The sequence below is a fragment of the Pelodiscus sinensis genome, chromosome 14, assembly GCF_052426305.1.
Source record: "Pelodiscus sinensis isolate ZL-2025 chromosome 14, ASM5242630v1, whole genome shotgun sequence".
Lineage (NCBI taxonomy): Eukaryota > Metazoa > Chordata > Testudines > Trionychidae > Pelodiscus > Pelodiscus sinensis.
The window spans coordinates 27,560,021-27,573,946 of record NC_143065.1 but is presented as its reverse complement, the minus strand read 5'-3'; the positions used below and the strand labels follow the sequence as shown (position 1 = coordinate 27,573,946).

Genomic DNA, 13,926 nt, shown 5'->3' with positions numbered 1-13,926 from the left:
TCACACTGAGGAATTTTTCTAAGTCGATGGTACCTGTGATGACAATGCTATTTTTCTCATTATATGTTCATAGAATATTTGAGGTGTGTTTGCCACAGATAAAACTATTTGACTTTATCTCATTTCAATTTCTTATACAGGCGCCATCATTGCCCTCATAAATCCACAAGGATTTATGATACTGGAGGACAACCTTTCCTCATGTCGGAATATGGTGAAAAATATCATCAGTATGGCAATGTCCCTCCGCCCCAGAGTCTTAAGCCAAAGGACGTGTACCAAGCACATCATGGAAGAATGGAAGGAATCACAACATTTAAGTAAATATTTTGAAGTAATGTGTTTTGGAGCTGATTTTATGCTACAGTGCCCTCCTGTTTTTTATTTAGGGAGCATAGTTCTGTTTATTTCAATTATTTTTATTGTGAAATAATTTGATTATTCATTCTCTTGAAGGGTATATATACATAAAGTTTGAATATAAAATGGCACATGTCAATCGTGTTAGGGTTGGCAGGAGACATGCAAAGGAGGAAAAATGTCCCTTGGGGATTCATTTTGATCTCTAAAGGGGATCTGAAAGGTTTTTTTGTGTTTTTTCTTTTTGTTTTATACATAAGAAATCCAGGTCTCATCTAACCTGGTTAACACTGTGGATGGCTGGAAAACTACTATTGTAGATTCACAGAACCTGAGATACTGAGGAAATGAAACCTGAATTAAAGCAATTTTATATTCATACTATTTTAAATCTGTAAATTAAATGGTTGTTAACAGAAGACAAGACTCAGGAGAATGCTTGCTTTGTTAAGAATTCAGTATATTTCTCCTTTTAATGAAGAGCTAGGGATCACTTAATCCAAGGCCCTAATCCTGCAATGAGTTTTCTATAATTGGATTATTGAATTCACATGAAGCCCACTTGACTTCAATAGGACCATGTGTGATCCTCTAGGTCTAGGCACATGGACTTCTTTGCAAGATCAGAGATACAGAGATCTATATATAAAGCATCCTTCAGTAAGAGTAGGGAAGACAACACCTGAAATTCCTGATATTTCCAAGTTAAAAAAAAAATTCAGAAAAACACCATCCAAGGAATGGGAGAGAGGGTATTTTCAGATTATTAAAATAAGAAGGGGAGTCCAGTGACACAAACCCTTATTGTTCCAAGTTCCATTAAGTACTATGGGACAGCTTGAGTTTTAAGCTTGTTTGCCTGTATTTAAGAAGAAGAGCTTATATATCAAAAGTCAGCATCTATGTGCTGAAACAGTGCTTTGCATGCACTTCTTCTGTTAACAACCTATTTGGGTGCCCACATTTCCAATATACACATACAAAAGCAAGTATCAGAGGGGTAGCCGTGTTAGTCTGAATCTGCAAAAGCGACGAGGAGTCCTGTGGCACCTTATAGACTAACTGAAGTGTAGGAGCATAAGCTTTCGTGGGCAAAGACCCACTTCGTCAGATGCATGTAGTGGAAATTTCCAGAGGCAGGAATAAATATGCAGGCCAGGCCCACTTCTAGCAGCTGATCTGGAGGTGTGAATTCCAAGAGAGCAGAAGCTGCTTTTGTAGTTAGCGAGCCATTCACAGTCTTAGTTTAATCCAGAGTTGATTGTGTCAAACTTAAAGATGAACTGTAGCTCAGCAGTTTCTCTTTGAAGTCTGGTCCTGAAGTTTTTTTGCTGCAGGATGGCTACTTTTAGATCTGCAATTGTGTGTCCAGGAAGATTGAAGTGTTCCCCTACAGGTTTTTGTATGTTGCCATTCCTAAAAAACTTCAGGACCAGACTTCAAAGAGAAACTGCTGAGCTACAGTTCATCTTTAAGTTTGACACAATCAACTCTGGATTAAACAAAGACTGTGAATGGCTTCCTAACTACAAAAGCAGCTTCTGCTCTCTTGGAATTCACACCTCCAGATCAGCTGCTAGAAGTGGGCCTCATCCTCCTTGATTGGATCCACCTGGTCATCTCCAGCCTGATCCTGGCCTGCATATTTATTCCTGCCTCTGGACATTTCCACTACATGCATCTGACGAAGTGTGTCTTTGCCCACGAAAGCTTATGCTCCTACACTTCAGTTAGTCTATAAGGTGCCACAGGACTCCTCGTCGCTTATACAAAAGCAGTTACACGGAAAGAAGTTGTCTCTTTTTTCTTTCATTTCTCCACCAGTATTGAATTAAGTTTGAATTAATACTTGGCCCTGAATTAAGTTTAATTCCTGCCCCCCTGGATTCTGTCCACTTACTGACTGATCACTTTTTATATTGTTATACCAAATAAAAGCAAGCAGGATCTTTTGAGGGGGATAAGGCAAAAAGCCACATTTATTGTAAAGATAATAAAAAAATAAAGAAAAGATAGAAGCAAACAACGTTGTTTAACTACTTATTCCTAACACTACTTAACCTTTATACACTTTTATACATACATACATACATATATATATATATATATATATATATATAAATATATATATATATATATATATATAAAACCATTCATTCATACATCCATTCATTCATTCAAGTTCTGTGTATAGTTACCAGCCTGGAAGTTGCTTGTGACAGAATACTGGCCAGGTACTCTATACACAAGTGATAGTAGTGGGGAGCGAAGTCCTGATCAGATGCGCATCTGAAGCTCCTGGTGGGCTGGCAGCAGAACCTTCCATAGTTTTTTAGTCCAGTTCTTATAGGAATTTCTTCCTATGCCAGTCTATGGAAATTGCTGCATCATGCTGATGTCTCCAGGGTGGCTGCCAGGTGCTCGTCAGTGATCTCATCGGGTGGACCTCCAGTACTTGGTTTTCTCCACTTGACACCTTTTGGTTGCACTGGCACCTGACGCCTTCTTCAGCCCTTTGTTGCTGTATTCTCAGGCTGGCACCTCTCAGAGCCATTCATTCATCATCCAAGCACTCTCTCATACATTCATACAGTATTTTGTATAATAATAAAAGTTGTAGTTACAGGAAGTTTCTGGGTGGTATTGCTTAAAACATTCTCTGAGTGCTGAATAAAGTTACAATGTTTTAAAGAGAACAGGCCTCAATTAAGTAACAATGCCCTTAGTCAATTACAGGGCTTGGCTCCCATAGCAGAGTTAGTGGCTTGACAATGCATTGTTACAATGTATCTCTGCAATGTCAATTTCAAGCAGCCCCTTGCACAAGCTTGAGCATGCCCTGGAGCACGGGGGGGGGGGGGGGGGGGGGGGGGGGGCTGTTTCTGGCTACATAGGATTATATTCTTAACAGTTCTAAGTTACATGACCTAATACATTATATTCTAAAGGGACAATAATAATAATAAATCTAAACATTTAACAATCTTAACAAATAATAATAATAAGAAGAAGAATTAATAATAAATCTAAACACTAAGTTGTGGGGAATAAATTATGGGGAGTCACTTCCATTTGGGGGAATCACATTTTTAATACATTAATATGTTATCCCTACATACTCCCCCTTTTGACACTACGATATCTGGTATACTCGTAGTGTCACTTTGTATTTAATCTGTTTAAGAGAAGGTATCGTGAGGCAACATGTGTTTGTGATTGTAATGTAACAAATATTCTTTTTTTATCCAGGTTAGGTGACTTGCCCAGAGCGAGAGAAAATAGTGATTTTATCCAGGGCAGCTTGGGCACAAGTTTGAAACCCAATTAACAGTGCATGAATGTATGTGCTCTTATCCCACATAGTGTAGGCATTTTTGCATTTAGCCCTGAAAACAAAATTGGTGGTGTGCCTCAGTTTTCCTTTTTACATCACACACCAATTTTGGAATTCCCCTTTCTTAGGTGAGAAGCTTTAACACTAATTACAAGTACTAACAGTAAAATACCAGTGTTACAAGGCTTTTGAACATACAATGTGTCCTTGGGTACATTTTTTAACCATTTCCAGGGTTTTGGTACAAAATCCTGCACATTGAACATTGTTACATTTTTAGTAACTGCAGTACAGTGGTTATGAAAGTTAGCATAAGTAGCAGGAACAAATTCATCCCAAGTGTACACCGACAATTTGGGGTTTCTAGGTTGAAAAACCTGCGGCCTTCCTTGGCCACACAGGTCTTGCCCCATTGCCCTGTGGTTTCAAATGCAAAACTCCCTCTTCCAAAGACAAAAGGCCTGACTGGGTGTGCCTCCCCTGGGAACACTCCTGTCCCAAACACACTGACTTCCCAGCAAGCTGGTCATACCCAGTTACTTGGTTGCCAGACTGCTCCAATTCCCTGGCTGATTCTGCCTCATTTGAAACAACCCTCAGTCCCTGTGAGATCTCTCCACAGCCATCCACACTGGGTTTCTCTAAATGCAGTTAAAATGTTTAATGCTTATTGAACCTTTCCTGCCTAGTGCAGATTATCTTTAACACAGTATACTAGTTAGTAAGATAGACAGACATGAGACAAACACAAAACATAAAACAATCTTTGTTGCAACAATACATCCATGGTGTTGTAGGGTATTTAGCTGGTACCAGCTTGTCCTGATTTTCTGAAAGACAAAACAAGAACATACTTCTACCCCTTTGGGGGTGGCATTATTATTTACATACTTTCTCTTTTTATTTTACAAATATGCTTTCATGTTTCTTTGCTTACAATTACTCCTATAGTTAAATATTTTTGTTTTGTAGCAAAACAGGTTTCAATGGTTTTTACCCCTTCTTGTGGGTGAATTACCCCACTGTGTAATTATTAAATTTAGGAGGTGTACTTTAGTTTTCCTCTTATACAGCAGACTAAGTTAGTAAGTTTCTGCTGTGTTAGGTTTATGAATAGAGAGTAGCCAAGAAGCATTATTACTATAATGCTGGGAGGGTTTTAAGTGTGAGATGTGTTTCCAATGATTATTTTAACATTTTAAAGGTTTTTCTTTTTTTTTTTAAAAGAAAATCATGCGCATATTACAGGGTTACTTATGAACATTAGCATCAAATAACAAGTAGCCCTGTGGATCTTACCAATAGGTGTTTAAGTATCCTGTGATAGCATGCCTTTTATTTAGACAACTTAGCTTTGAGACCAGTGTGTTTAAAACCATCTTGAAATTTCTCCATACGCAGACCCCTTTTTGTTCTGGTCTCAGGTAGTTTGCTAATCAAACTATTTATTTACCTGCAAAAAAAATGTTTTTTTTTTGTTTTTTTGGGGTTTTTTTGTGCTGCCAGCTTGGGCATTTGTACCACAGACACTTTCTGGCTTGCTTTTAGATTTAAAGCTGTTTGTAGCTTTGTCTTAAAAAGGGACACAATAACTTTTGCCAGTTTTGAGTTTTACAGTTTTGAGTTTTTACTTTAAGTCCTGCTCTCTCACACAGCAACCTGAAAAGGAAATTACAACCTGTTGTGGCTCCTGGAGCCTTCACAGGATTTTGATTTGTTTCCAGTTTTTACCTCCTTCTACAATATACATTGCATGTCACAGGAAAATGTGCATTTTTTGTTTATAATGTTATTTAGCCATATTAATTTTTGCATCGGGTGTAACTATTTCTTTTATGCTCACTGAGTTTTCCTATACTTTTATTAAACAACTTGGTATGAAATGGCTTTACTAAAAACAAAACAAACCAATTTGTTTTAAGCATACAAAACAGTTTACTAACCTACAAAACAGGAGTTCTGGATTTTAAAAACCTTACCTACTATTTACACTATATTTACACACAGATACATGCATATATTCTCTGAATATTTCTAACACTATTTTTACATACCTGTACAAAGATTACATTCACTTTTATTCATTTGGGGGTAGTTAAGTTCCCAATAGTACCCTCTTGAAGTTTTTTAGTCAAATTTGCCTGGATTATTTACAGACACTCTTTTGGAAAAGGGCCCATTTTTCCTTCAGAATGGCTGCAAAGAAACCAAGAAATCTTTTCCTATAACATTTTAGCATTTTTACAACTGCTCAATTCCTTCCATACTCTGTAGAGTTAACTTTTTTGGTGTTTTTTTTTCTTTCTTAAAACACTTTCTTATTTCTTAAAATGAAAACTGGCCTTGCTTCAGATATTACTTCTTGTAAGTATTATTTTAAGAATTTAGATTTTCAGTGCCTGTACTTACTGCTTTTTCCCAGTTTTACCACAAGTCCCTTAATTTATCTTTTGCCTGCCTGCTTGTCTGGGCCTGATCCTGTTTATTCTTGCTGAATGGCCCTTTTTCATGGACACAGGCTTTGTCCCATTACCAGTTTAGCAAGGAGGGTGGCCTTGTTCACTAAACCCCACACCTCCTAAGATTTTTCCAGTCAGATAAGATATGAAATATGACAGAAGACTCATTTATTTTTATTTCTAAGAGTTTATTAATAAGAATGTGTGTACAATTATAAAGGTAAACTGCTGTCAGGTTTGAAAAAAAGTGATTCTACCACTTTATTAAGGACAAAGAATACACTATATATAAGATTCCAAGTATCTGTTGAACAAAGAGTCGTTCTATCATTACTGATCCTATGATGGTACTGATGTAGATCCTAAAAGATATGATTTCGTTTTTGCTAAGTTTCGATGTATAGAACAAATGTCATAATTTTCTCAATAAGAAAAAGTTAACACTGTGAAGCAGTATTACATATTTTTCCATTTCAGGTCTGATTATCTCCCATATGATGTTGTAAGTCGACCTCTTCGGTTACAGGAAGAGTATAAACCAAAATTTGGAGAGATGGATCTTGGAACAACATACAGAAGAGATTTTAATCTTCATAAATTACAACCAGTGACATTAGTAAGACCTTTAGAAAGAAAACTTATTAAAGGAGGAAAATTCGACACTATACCAACCTATCGAGGTAATAACACATGCTGTTTTTAAAGAGAGAAACGGACACAATGATGGTGGTATTCTGCACTGCCATATTGAAGTTGAGGTTTGATTTCTGACTTTTGTCTCTTCGCCTATGTCTACACAGCAGTGCGTCTACTCAGCAAGCCCATTATTCTGAAATAATTTCGAAATAACGGGCTTCTTACTCCAACTCCTGTAGCCCTCATTTTATGAGGAGTAAGGGAAGTTGGAGGAAGAATGCTCTGTTTTGAAATAACTGTTGTGTAGACAGCACCAAAAGATTAAATAAGCTATTTCAATTTAAGCTACACAATTAGCATAGCTCAAGTTATGTAGGTTATTTTGAGTTTAGCCCTGCTGTGTAGACATGCCCTTTCAGAACAATACACTTTGAAGTGATTTGTGTATAGGAAGCAGCAATACAGAGGGGGGCTGCCACTAAACTGATGAGAGCTTTATGGAAAGCAGGGAAGAAGACTATAAACATCAGATGATGATGGGATTCGAAACCATGTGTGCAGAGCACAATGAATTAGTAGCCGATTGCCTTATCTACTCAGACACCTCAGCTGAGCAACAGGCGGTCGACTCTGAACGCGGTGCACCCCTTGCAGGATGGGGGTAGAGTAGAAGGCAACTTTGTGTGCTCCCTCTGTCCCCAGGCACTGACTGACCTGGCGGCAGGGGGAGCATGCAAAGTCTCCTCCCACCCTGCAAGGGGCATGCAGTGCTTAGAGTCAACCACCAGCTGCTGCTCAGCTACCAGTTGACTCTAAGTGCGGCGTCCTCTTGCAGGGCGGGAGCAGGGAGTGAGAGACTTCCCATGTTTCTCCTGCCCCTAGTCCCTGATTGACCTGGGGGCAGGGAGAGTGCGCTGAGTCACCTCCTGCTGCCAGAGGCACAGGCAGCTAGAGGGAACCACCAGCTGTTCAGAACAGATGGCAGTTCTCTCTGAGGGGGGAGGGAGCAAAGACTTCACATGCTTCCTTCACCCCCAGGCCAATCAAGGTTTGTGGGCAGGGAAGCACTGAAGTGTCCTGGCCCCACCCCTTCTGGGATGGCCCAGGAACACTTCAAAAATTTCTGAAGTGGCCTCCGGCTAAAATTATTACTCACCCGTTTTAAGATCATCAACTTCTCAATTTTGAGGTCTCAGCACACCTTAGCTTTCATGATGGTGTAGTTCCCAATTACTGTTTCTATACATAGACTGATGAACCAAACTTAATTTCAGATTTGTCTTCACTGTATACTTGGTATAGCATTCTGCTGATGACCTGTTTCAACAAGATGATCTTCTGTTATTCATCAAAGCAACAGTTCTTAAGCAGCTTCCCTGCAGATTAACCAGACAGGTGACCTTGGTATACAAATAATTTTTTACATATGAGATGTTATATATAATAATTTGAATGTAGCACATCTGCTCTGCAATCTAGATTTAAAATACCTGAATGTGGATTATGAACTATAACCTATTAGAGTTGCCTTCAAGAAAGGCAAGAGAGGCTCTGATAGGAAGACCAAGGCCACTGGACCAGAACAAAGACACTGGAGATGAAGAAGATCGGATGAGGCTATCCCAAGTAGGAATTTAGAAGAACTGGGGAAGAGTAGGTAGAAGTAAGAATGCATAGTGGCAAAAGTAAAGAACTGGCTAGCATTCTCTATCTTATGTACATTTGTTTAGGATCTCAACATCTCTCTCTAAAATTATAGTCCACAGTTCAGTCACCTTTCATTTATACATGTTTCATCCACAGTCCTGAGATAAAATGTAAGCTTTTGACAATAAAACTTAAACAACTAATAGTCCTGCAGCACCTTAGAGACTAACAAAAAATGTAGATGTCTCATGAGCTTTCGTGGGCACAACCCACTTCTTCAGTTGAATGGAGTTAAGGGGTCCAAGTTGCAAAATAAATAACTGAGAGAGGGAATGGGGAAGGAAAGATAAGGGAAAACATGGGAAAATTTGTCAATTAGAGTGTCCATGCTAAATGAAGCTGAAAGAGTGGGTTCTAAGTACTCCTAAGTACCGAGTGCTTGGCTATTTATGTCATTAGGATGTGGAATGTAGCGGGTAATCCAGTTAAGGTCTTTGTTTAAACTTCTATTGCAGGTATCAAACTTGTAAATGAAATTAAGCTTTGCAGCTTCCCTTTTAAGATGTTTTTTTAAAATTGGCTTGTAATAATATGGTAACTTTGAGATCCATTAATGAGTGCCTGGTCAAGTTAAAATGTTCCCCAACAGGTTTCTGTGTGTTGCCTTTTTGAATATTTGATTTGTGTCCATTAATCCTTTGTCATAGAGACTATTCAGTTTGGCCAATATACATGGCAGAGGGGCATTGCTAGCACTTGATGGCATAGATCACATTGGTGGGTGTGCAGTTATATGAGCCTCTGATGTGATGGTTTATGTGTGTAGGTCCTGTGATAATGTCACTAGTATAGATGTGTGGACAGAGTTGGCAGTGGAGTTGATTTCAGGGGTGAGTTCCTGGATGAATATGATGGCGGTGTCCTGTGTGGTTGCTGGAAAGAATTTGTTTGAGGTTAAGGGGTTGTCTGTGGGAAAGGATTGGCCTGTCCCCCAAGGCCTGTGAGAGTGAGGAGTCATTTTCCAGGATAGGTTGTAGATTATTGATAATGCCCTAGAGAGGTTTAAGTTGGGGGCTGTAGGTGACGGCAAGTAGTGTCCTGTTGTTTTCTTTGTCGGGCATGTCTTAAAGGAGCTGATGTCTGGGTACTCCTCTGGCTCTGTCAATCTATTTTTTTCACTTCGCCGGGTGGGTATTTTGGTTTTAAGAATGCTTGATATAGCTCCTATAGGTGTTTGTCTCTGTCTGTGGGATTGGTGAAAATCTGGTTGTATCCTGGCTGTAAACAATTGATTGGGAAATATGTCTTGGATGGAAGCTAGAAGCATGTAGGTAAGTGTAATGGTCAGTAGGTTTCCAGTATAAGCTGGTGGAAATGTGGCCATCATGTAATTGTACTGTAGTGTCAAAGAAGTGGATCTCTTGTGTGGACCGGTCCAGGTTGATGGTGGGATGGAAGTTGTTGAAATCACTGTGGAATTCTTCAAGAGTCTCTTTCCCATGGGTCCATATGATGAAAATGTCATCAATGTAACATAAGGGGGGTGAGAGCTGAGGAAACATTGTTCAAGGTCAGCCATAAAGATGTTGGCATATTGTGGGGTCATGTGGGTGCCCATAGCTGAGCTACTGACTTGGAAGATATAGGTTATCCCCAAATTGGAAATAGTTGTGAGTGAGGACAAAGTCACGGAGCTCTGTAACCAGGAGCACAGTGGCATCTTCAGGGACAGTGTTCTTGATGGCCAGTAATCCATCATGTGGAATGTTGATGTAAAGAGCTTCTACATCCATGGTGGCCAGGATGGTGCTGATAAATCATCTCTAGAGATATTTGTGTGCAAACAGAAATCAAATGTGTGCATAGAAAATATTTCTTTTTCTAAAAGAAATAATTATCAGGTGGTATTAGGTGGCATTTTACTGTGTGTTTGGTGTATTCCCATTGCAGCAGGTAAACAAAACTCCTATATCTAATAGTAAAGCAGAATTATCTTTGTCACTCCAACTCAATTCTTTTGATCAAAGAAGCTGATGTGGTAAAAATATTTTTTTTCATCTGTGTCAGCTAAGAACATAAGAACATAATTGACAATAAAATTGACAATAAAAATTGACAATAAACCTACAGTATTTCTTTCTATCATTAAGTATTGTTTTTTGTCTTAAAGATGACTATAGATTATGGGAAGTTCAAAGAAGGGAGCCATATAAATTGGAATACATGTATCATCCCCCTACTGAAAAATTTGGGAATTCTACTACATTTCAAGATGACTTTGTTCCTAGGGAGCTGAACCCCAGACAAAGCTTTAAGCCTCCAGGTGTGGCCAAGCTTTCAGATGTACCTTTTGACAGTGTTACTAGTCATCGCAGTTCTTACATTGCTCATCAACTGGAACCAAAATTTGTTAGACCAAAGGAAGAATACAAGCCAAGCAGCCAACCCTTTCAAGATCTCACAACCCACCGGAATGATTTTAAAGGGCTACTTGGAGAGTTTACAAAAAGCTACAAGCCTGAATATACTAAAATTGGGTCTAATGCTCACTTTGATGGAAGCACTGAATTCCGGGATTGTTTTCAACCATGGCCAGTCTTCTTGCCTGAGGCTCGCAAAATAAGAGATTACGTTCCACCTCCAGGTAACATGGATCTAAACTCCACAAGCCATCTTGATTATGTTCCTCACATGATCTGTCCTGTTGCCCCCATAAGACCAGTTTCTTATGGAAGAAGTAGTAATGCCCCTTTTCAAGGAAACACCACAATGAAAGAAGACTTCCAAGCTTGGGACAGCTGTCGTCAAGACATTATTAGAAGACATCAGGAAATTCCAAAACCAATTGGAAAATTTGATGGATTGACCACATTCAAGTCTCATTATATACCACATGAGATAATTCCAGTTCAGAGTTTCAGACCTCTACGTGTTGTAGTCCCTACTTCAGCTCGTTTTGAAGATGAAACCATGTATCGTACAGATTATACTCCAAAAACACAAGAGATCTGCCCAGCAAACTATCCATCTCCTCCAGGATATGTCTTTGTAAACACTGATTCTCGTGGTCACAAATTCTTCCGCAGATTTACTCCAGAAATTAATCCATTTTCCCACCCAAATGGTAATCATATGCCAAAAGAAGTAGCTGTTGCTTCATAACTTTTAATTTTAGTAGTTTGTACATTTAATTTTTTTTTAGAATCCTATAGTTTAATTTTTTTTCTGGGCAAATTCAATGAGAAGTTGTTCAAGTACAAGTTATTATTGTAATTTTAAAATTGTTAAATCACTTAAGATAATTATAACCTTTTTTAAAATAGTGAGATGTCTTTATTATAAGATTGAAATATCTTTATTAATAAGATGCATCTGAACATTTTGTGTGGAATCTGTTTTTGCTAATTGTGCATCTTATAATTACTTTGCTTCTCAGATTTTACTGTTTCCACCCCAAGCATATACTGTGTACATTTAAATGAGATTATGACTTGCTAGAAATCAATTTGTAATCATTGAATGTGTACAGGAGCAATTAGATGCCTTAAATGTTGCTTGCAACTTATTTAATTCTCACTACACAGCAAATGAAACTATAATAATCTGTAATAAATGTGTAGACACTGACCACAGTACTTTTGAAATGTTGTTTTAATGTTACTTCTGTGACCAGTGTAGAAAAGGATTTTTTCCCCTCTGGAAATCTTGATAGCCACACTCCATTACAAACTAGCCACCCTTGTAGCCTATAACATAATCATTAAATGGACTTCAGAAAACAAATACCCTTTTTATGATGGTCCAGGATAGTATGCTAGAACATTGCTAACTATAGTCTTTAACTTTGCTATTATTAATATAGTTTCAGTCTACTATGGCCAAAGCCTAACGGTACAATTCTCAGCCATGATGCATAAGTGACCATGAAATAAAAAGAAATAATCTGCTAATTTAGCAAACAAATGTAATAATCTTTTTTTTTTCTGAGACAGAAACCAGCTGATTTAACTTTGGTCCTTAGTTTTCCCAATGCAGAATTTTAATGTTACAATAAGTAGACTGAATAAATGGTTCATTAAAATGTGTGTTTATGTAAGAGTTGTTAAGTGTCATTTCAAATATTTTTATCTCAGTTGCAGTCAATATATCCAGGATTTCCAGTGATCCCTTACAATACTTAATATGTTGTCTTATCACTTTTGATATGAATTTCACTAACTCATAAGTATATTATCTTTTACTCATTACTATAGGAAAGCCATTTTAGCTTTGAAGGATCGTGTATTTGTATGTATACCAAATCACCAATAAAAGGACTGGAATCAAGCACTGTCATATGTTCAAAGCAGGAACAGAGTCACATGAGCTCCAGTCAGAACAAGCAGAAAAAGCAACCTGGACTGTTGGAAATGCTTATTTTCTGTAACTGTTACATGAGGTGCCTACTGTTACAAGTGTGGTTAGTTTTAGCTGTTCTTGATTCTCTTTGTGCTCTGTCAATTTGATTTTCTGTAACCGAAAAATAATCAGGTCAATTAAATTTTTTTAAAGTTCATGCATTTTTTTCCCATTTTTAAACATGTGTTTCTGACTGGATTTTTCATTAAATGTTTAGGGCTGGACTGGCACAATATAGCAGTGCTGCCTTGCTGAATTCTGCCTTAGTTGTAGTTATGTTCCTGTGAAGTGTTTAAGAGCTTTGCTGCCCTGACCAGACACTTCCCTGAATCAGAGGCTGACCACTGAATCCCTTTTTTTATTTAGCAGCTCTCAAATTTCTTTGCCCCTCCCTAGATATATTGTCCCACTAAGCATTTGCTTTTCTTGATGACTCTACCAGCCACTCCACTCACAGATACAACACTCTGGTTATCTGAAGAAGTGGGCTGCGCCCACGAAAGCTCATGATACCATCTACATGTTTTGTTAGTCTTTAAAGGGCTACAGGACTATTTGTTGTTTTGTAGATATAAAATTATAATGGTAAATACAGAGTGGAACCAGAAGAGCAAACTCAGACATGTAACAGAAAAACAACAAGTAGTGCTGTGGCACCTTCGGGCATGTCTACACTAGGAAATTATTTTGAAATAACTTATTTCAAAATAATAACTCCCAAAATAACTATTTTGAAATAGTGTGTCCACACTACAGGGAAGCCTTGAAATTAGTCTGAGGCAGGCTCTTCCTTAATGTGAATATGTGACCTGACTTAGAGCCCCAGGAAACATTGGGGAGTCATTACTTTGAATGACTTTGGGGAGCAGTTATTTTCAAATAACAGCTGCAGAACATCCATACTACCACTATTTTGAAATAACTATTTAAAAAAATAAGGATTATTCCTCATGGAAAGCGGGAGTTATTATTTCAAAATAACCAACCCCTTATTTCAAAGTAATGGGCTTGGTAGCATGGACGCTCCAGTTGTTATTTCGAAATAAGGGAAGTTATTTTGAAATAACTCCCTAGCGTAGATCATGGCTTAGG

At 38.1% G+C, this 13,926-nt stretch overlaps 1 protein-coding gene across 4 annotated transcripts in view; it reads left to right on the top strand.

Moving 5' to 3' along the window:
- Positions 1-12,828, top strand: part of SAXO2 (stabilizer of axonemal microtubules 2) — a 32,899-nt gene extending 20,071 nt beyond the window's left edge. For 3 of the 4 annotated variants that reach the window (XM_075897124.2, XM_089782058.1, XM_075897122.2), the window contains 3 exons: positions 141-320; positions 6,631-6,833; positions 10,607-11,613. In XM_075897124.2, coding sequence (XP_075753239.2) covers positions 202-320; positions 6,631-6,833; positions 10,607-11,598 — 1,314 coding nt within the window. In that variant the 5' untranslated portion in view covers positions 141-201 and the 3' untranslated portion in view covers positions 11,599-11,613. Of the gene's footprint in view, positions 1-140; positions 321-6,630; positions 6,834-10,606; positions 11,614-12,689 lie in introns of those variants that run through there. The other variant, XM_075897123.2, reaches the window with a different exon arrangement.
- Positions 12,829-13,926: the final 1,098 nt, after the last annotated feature.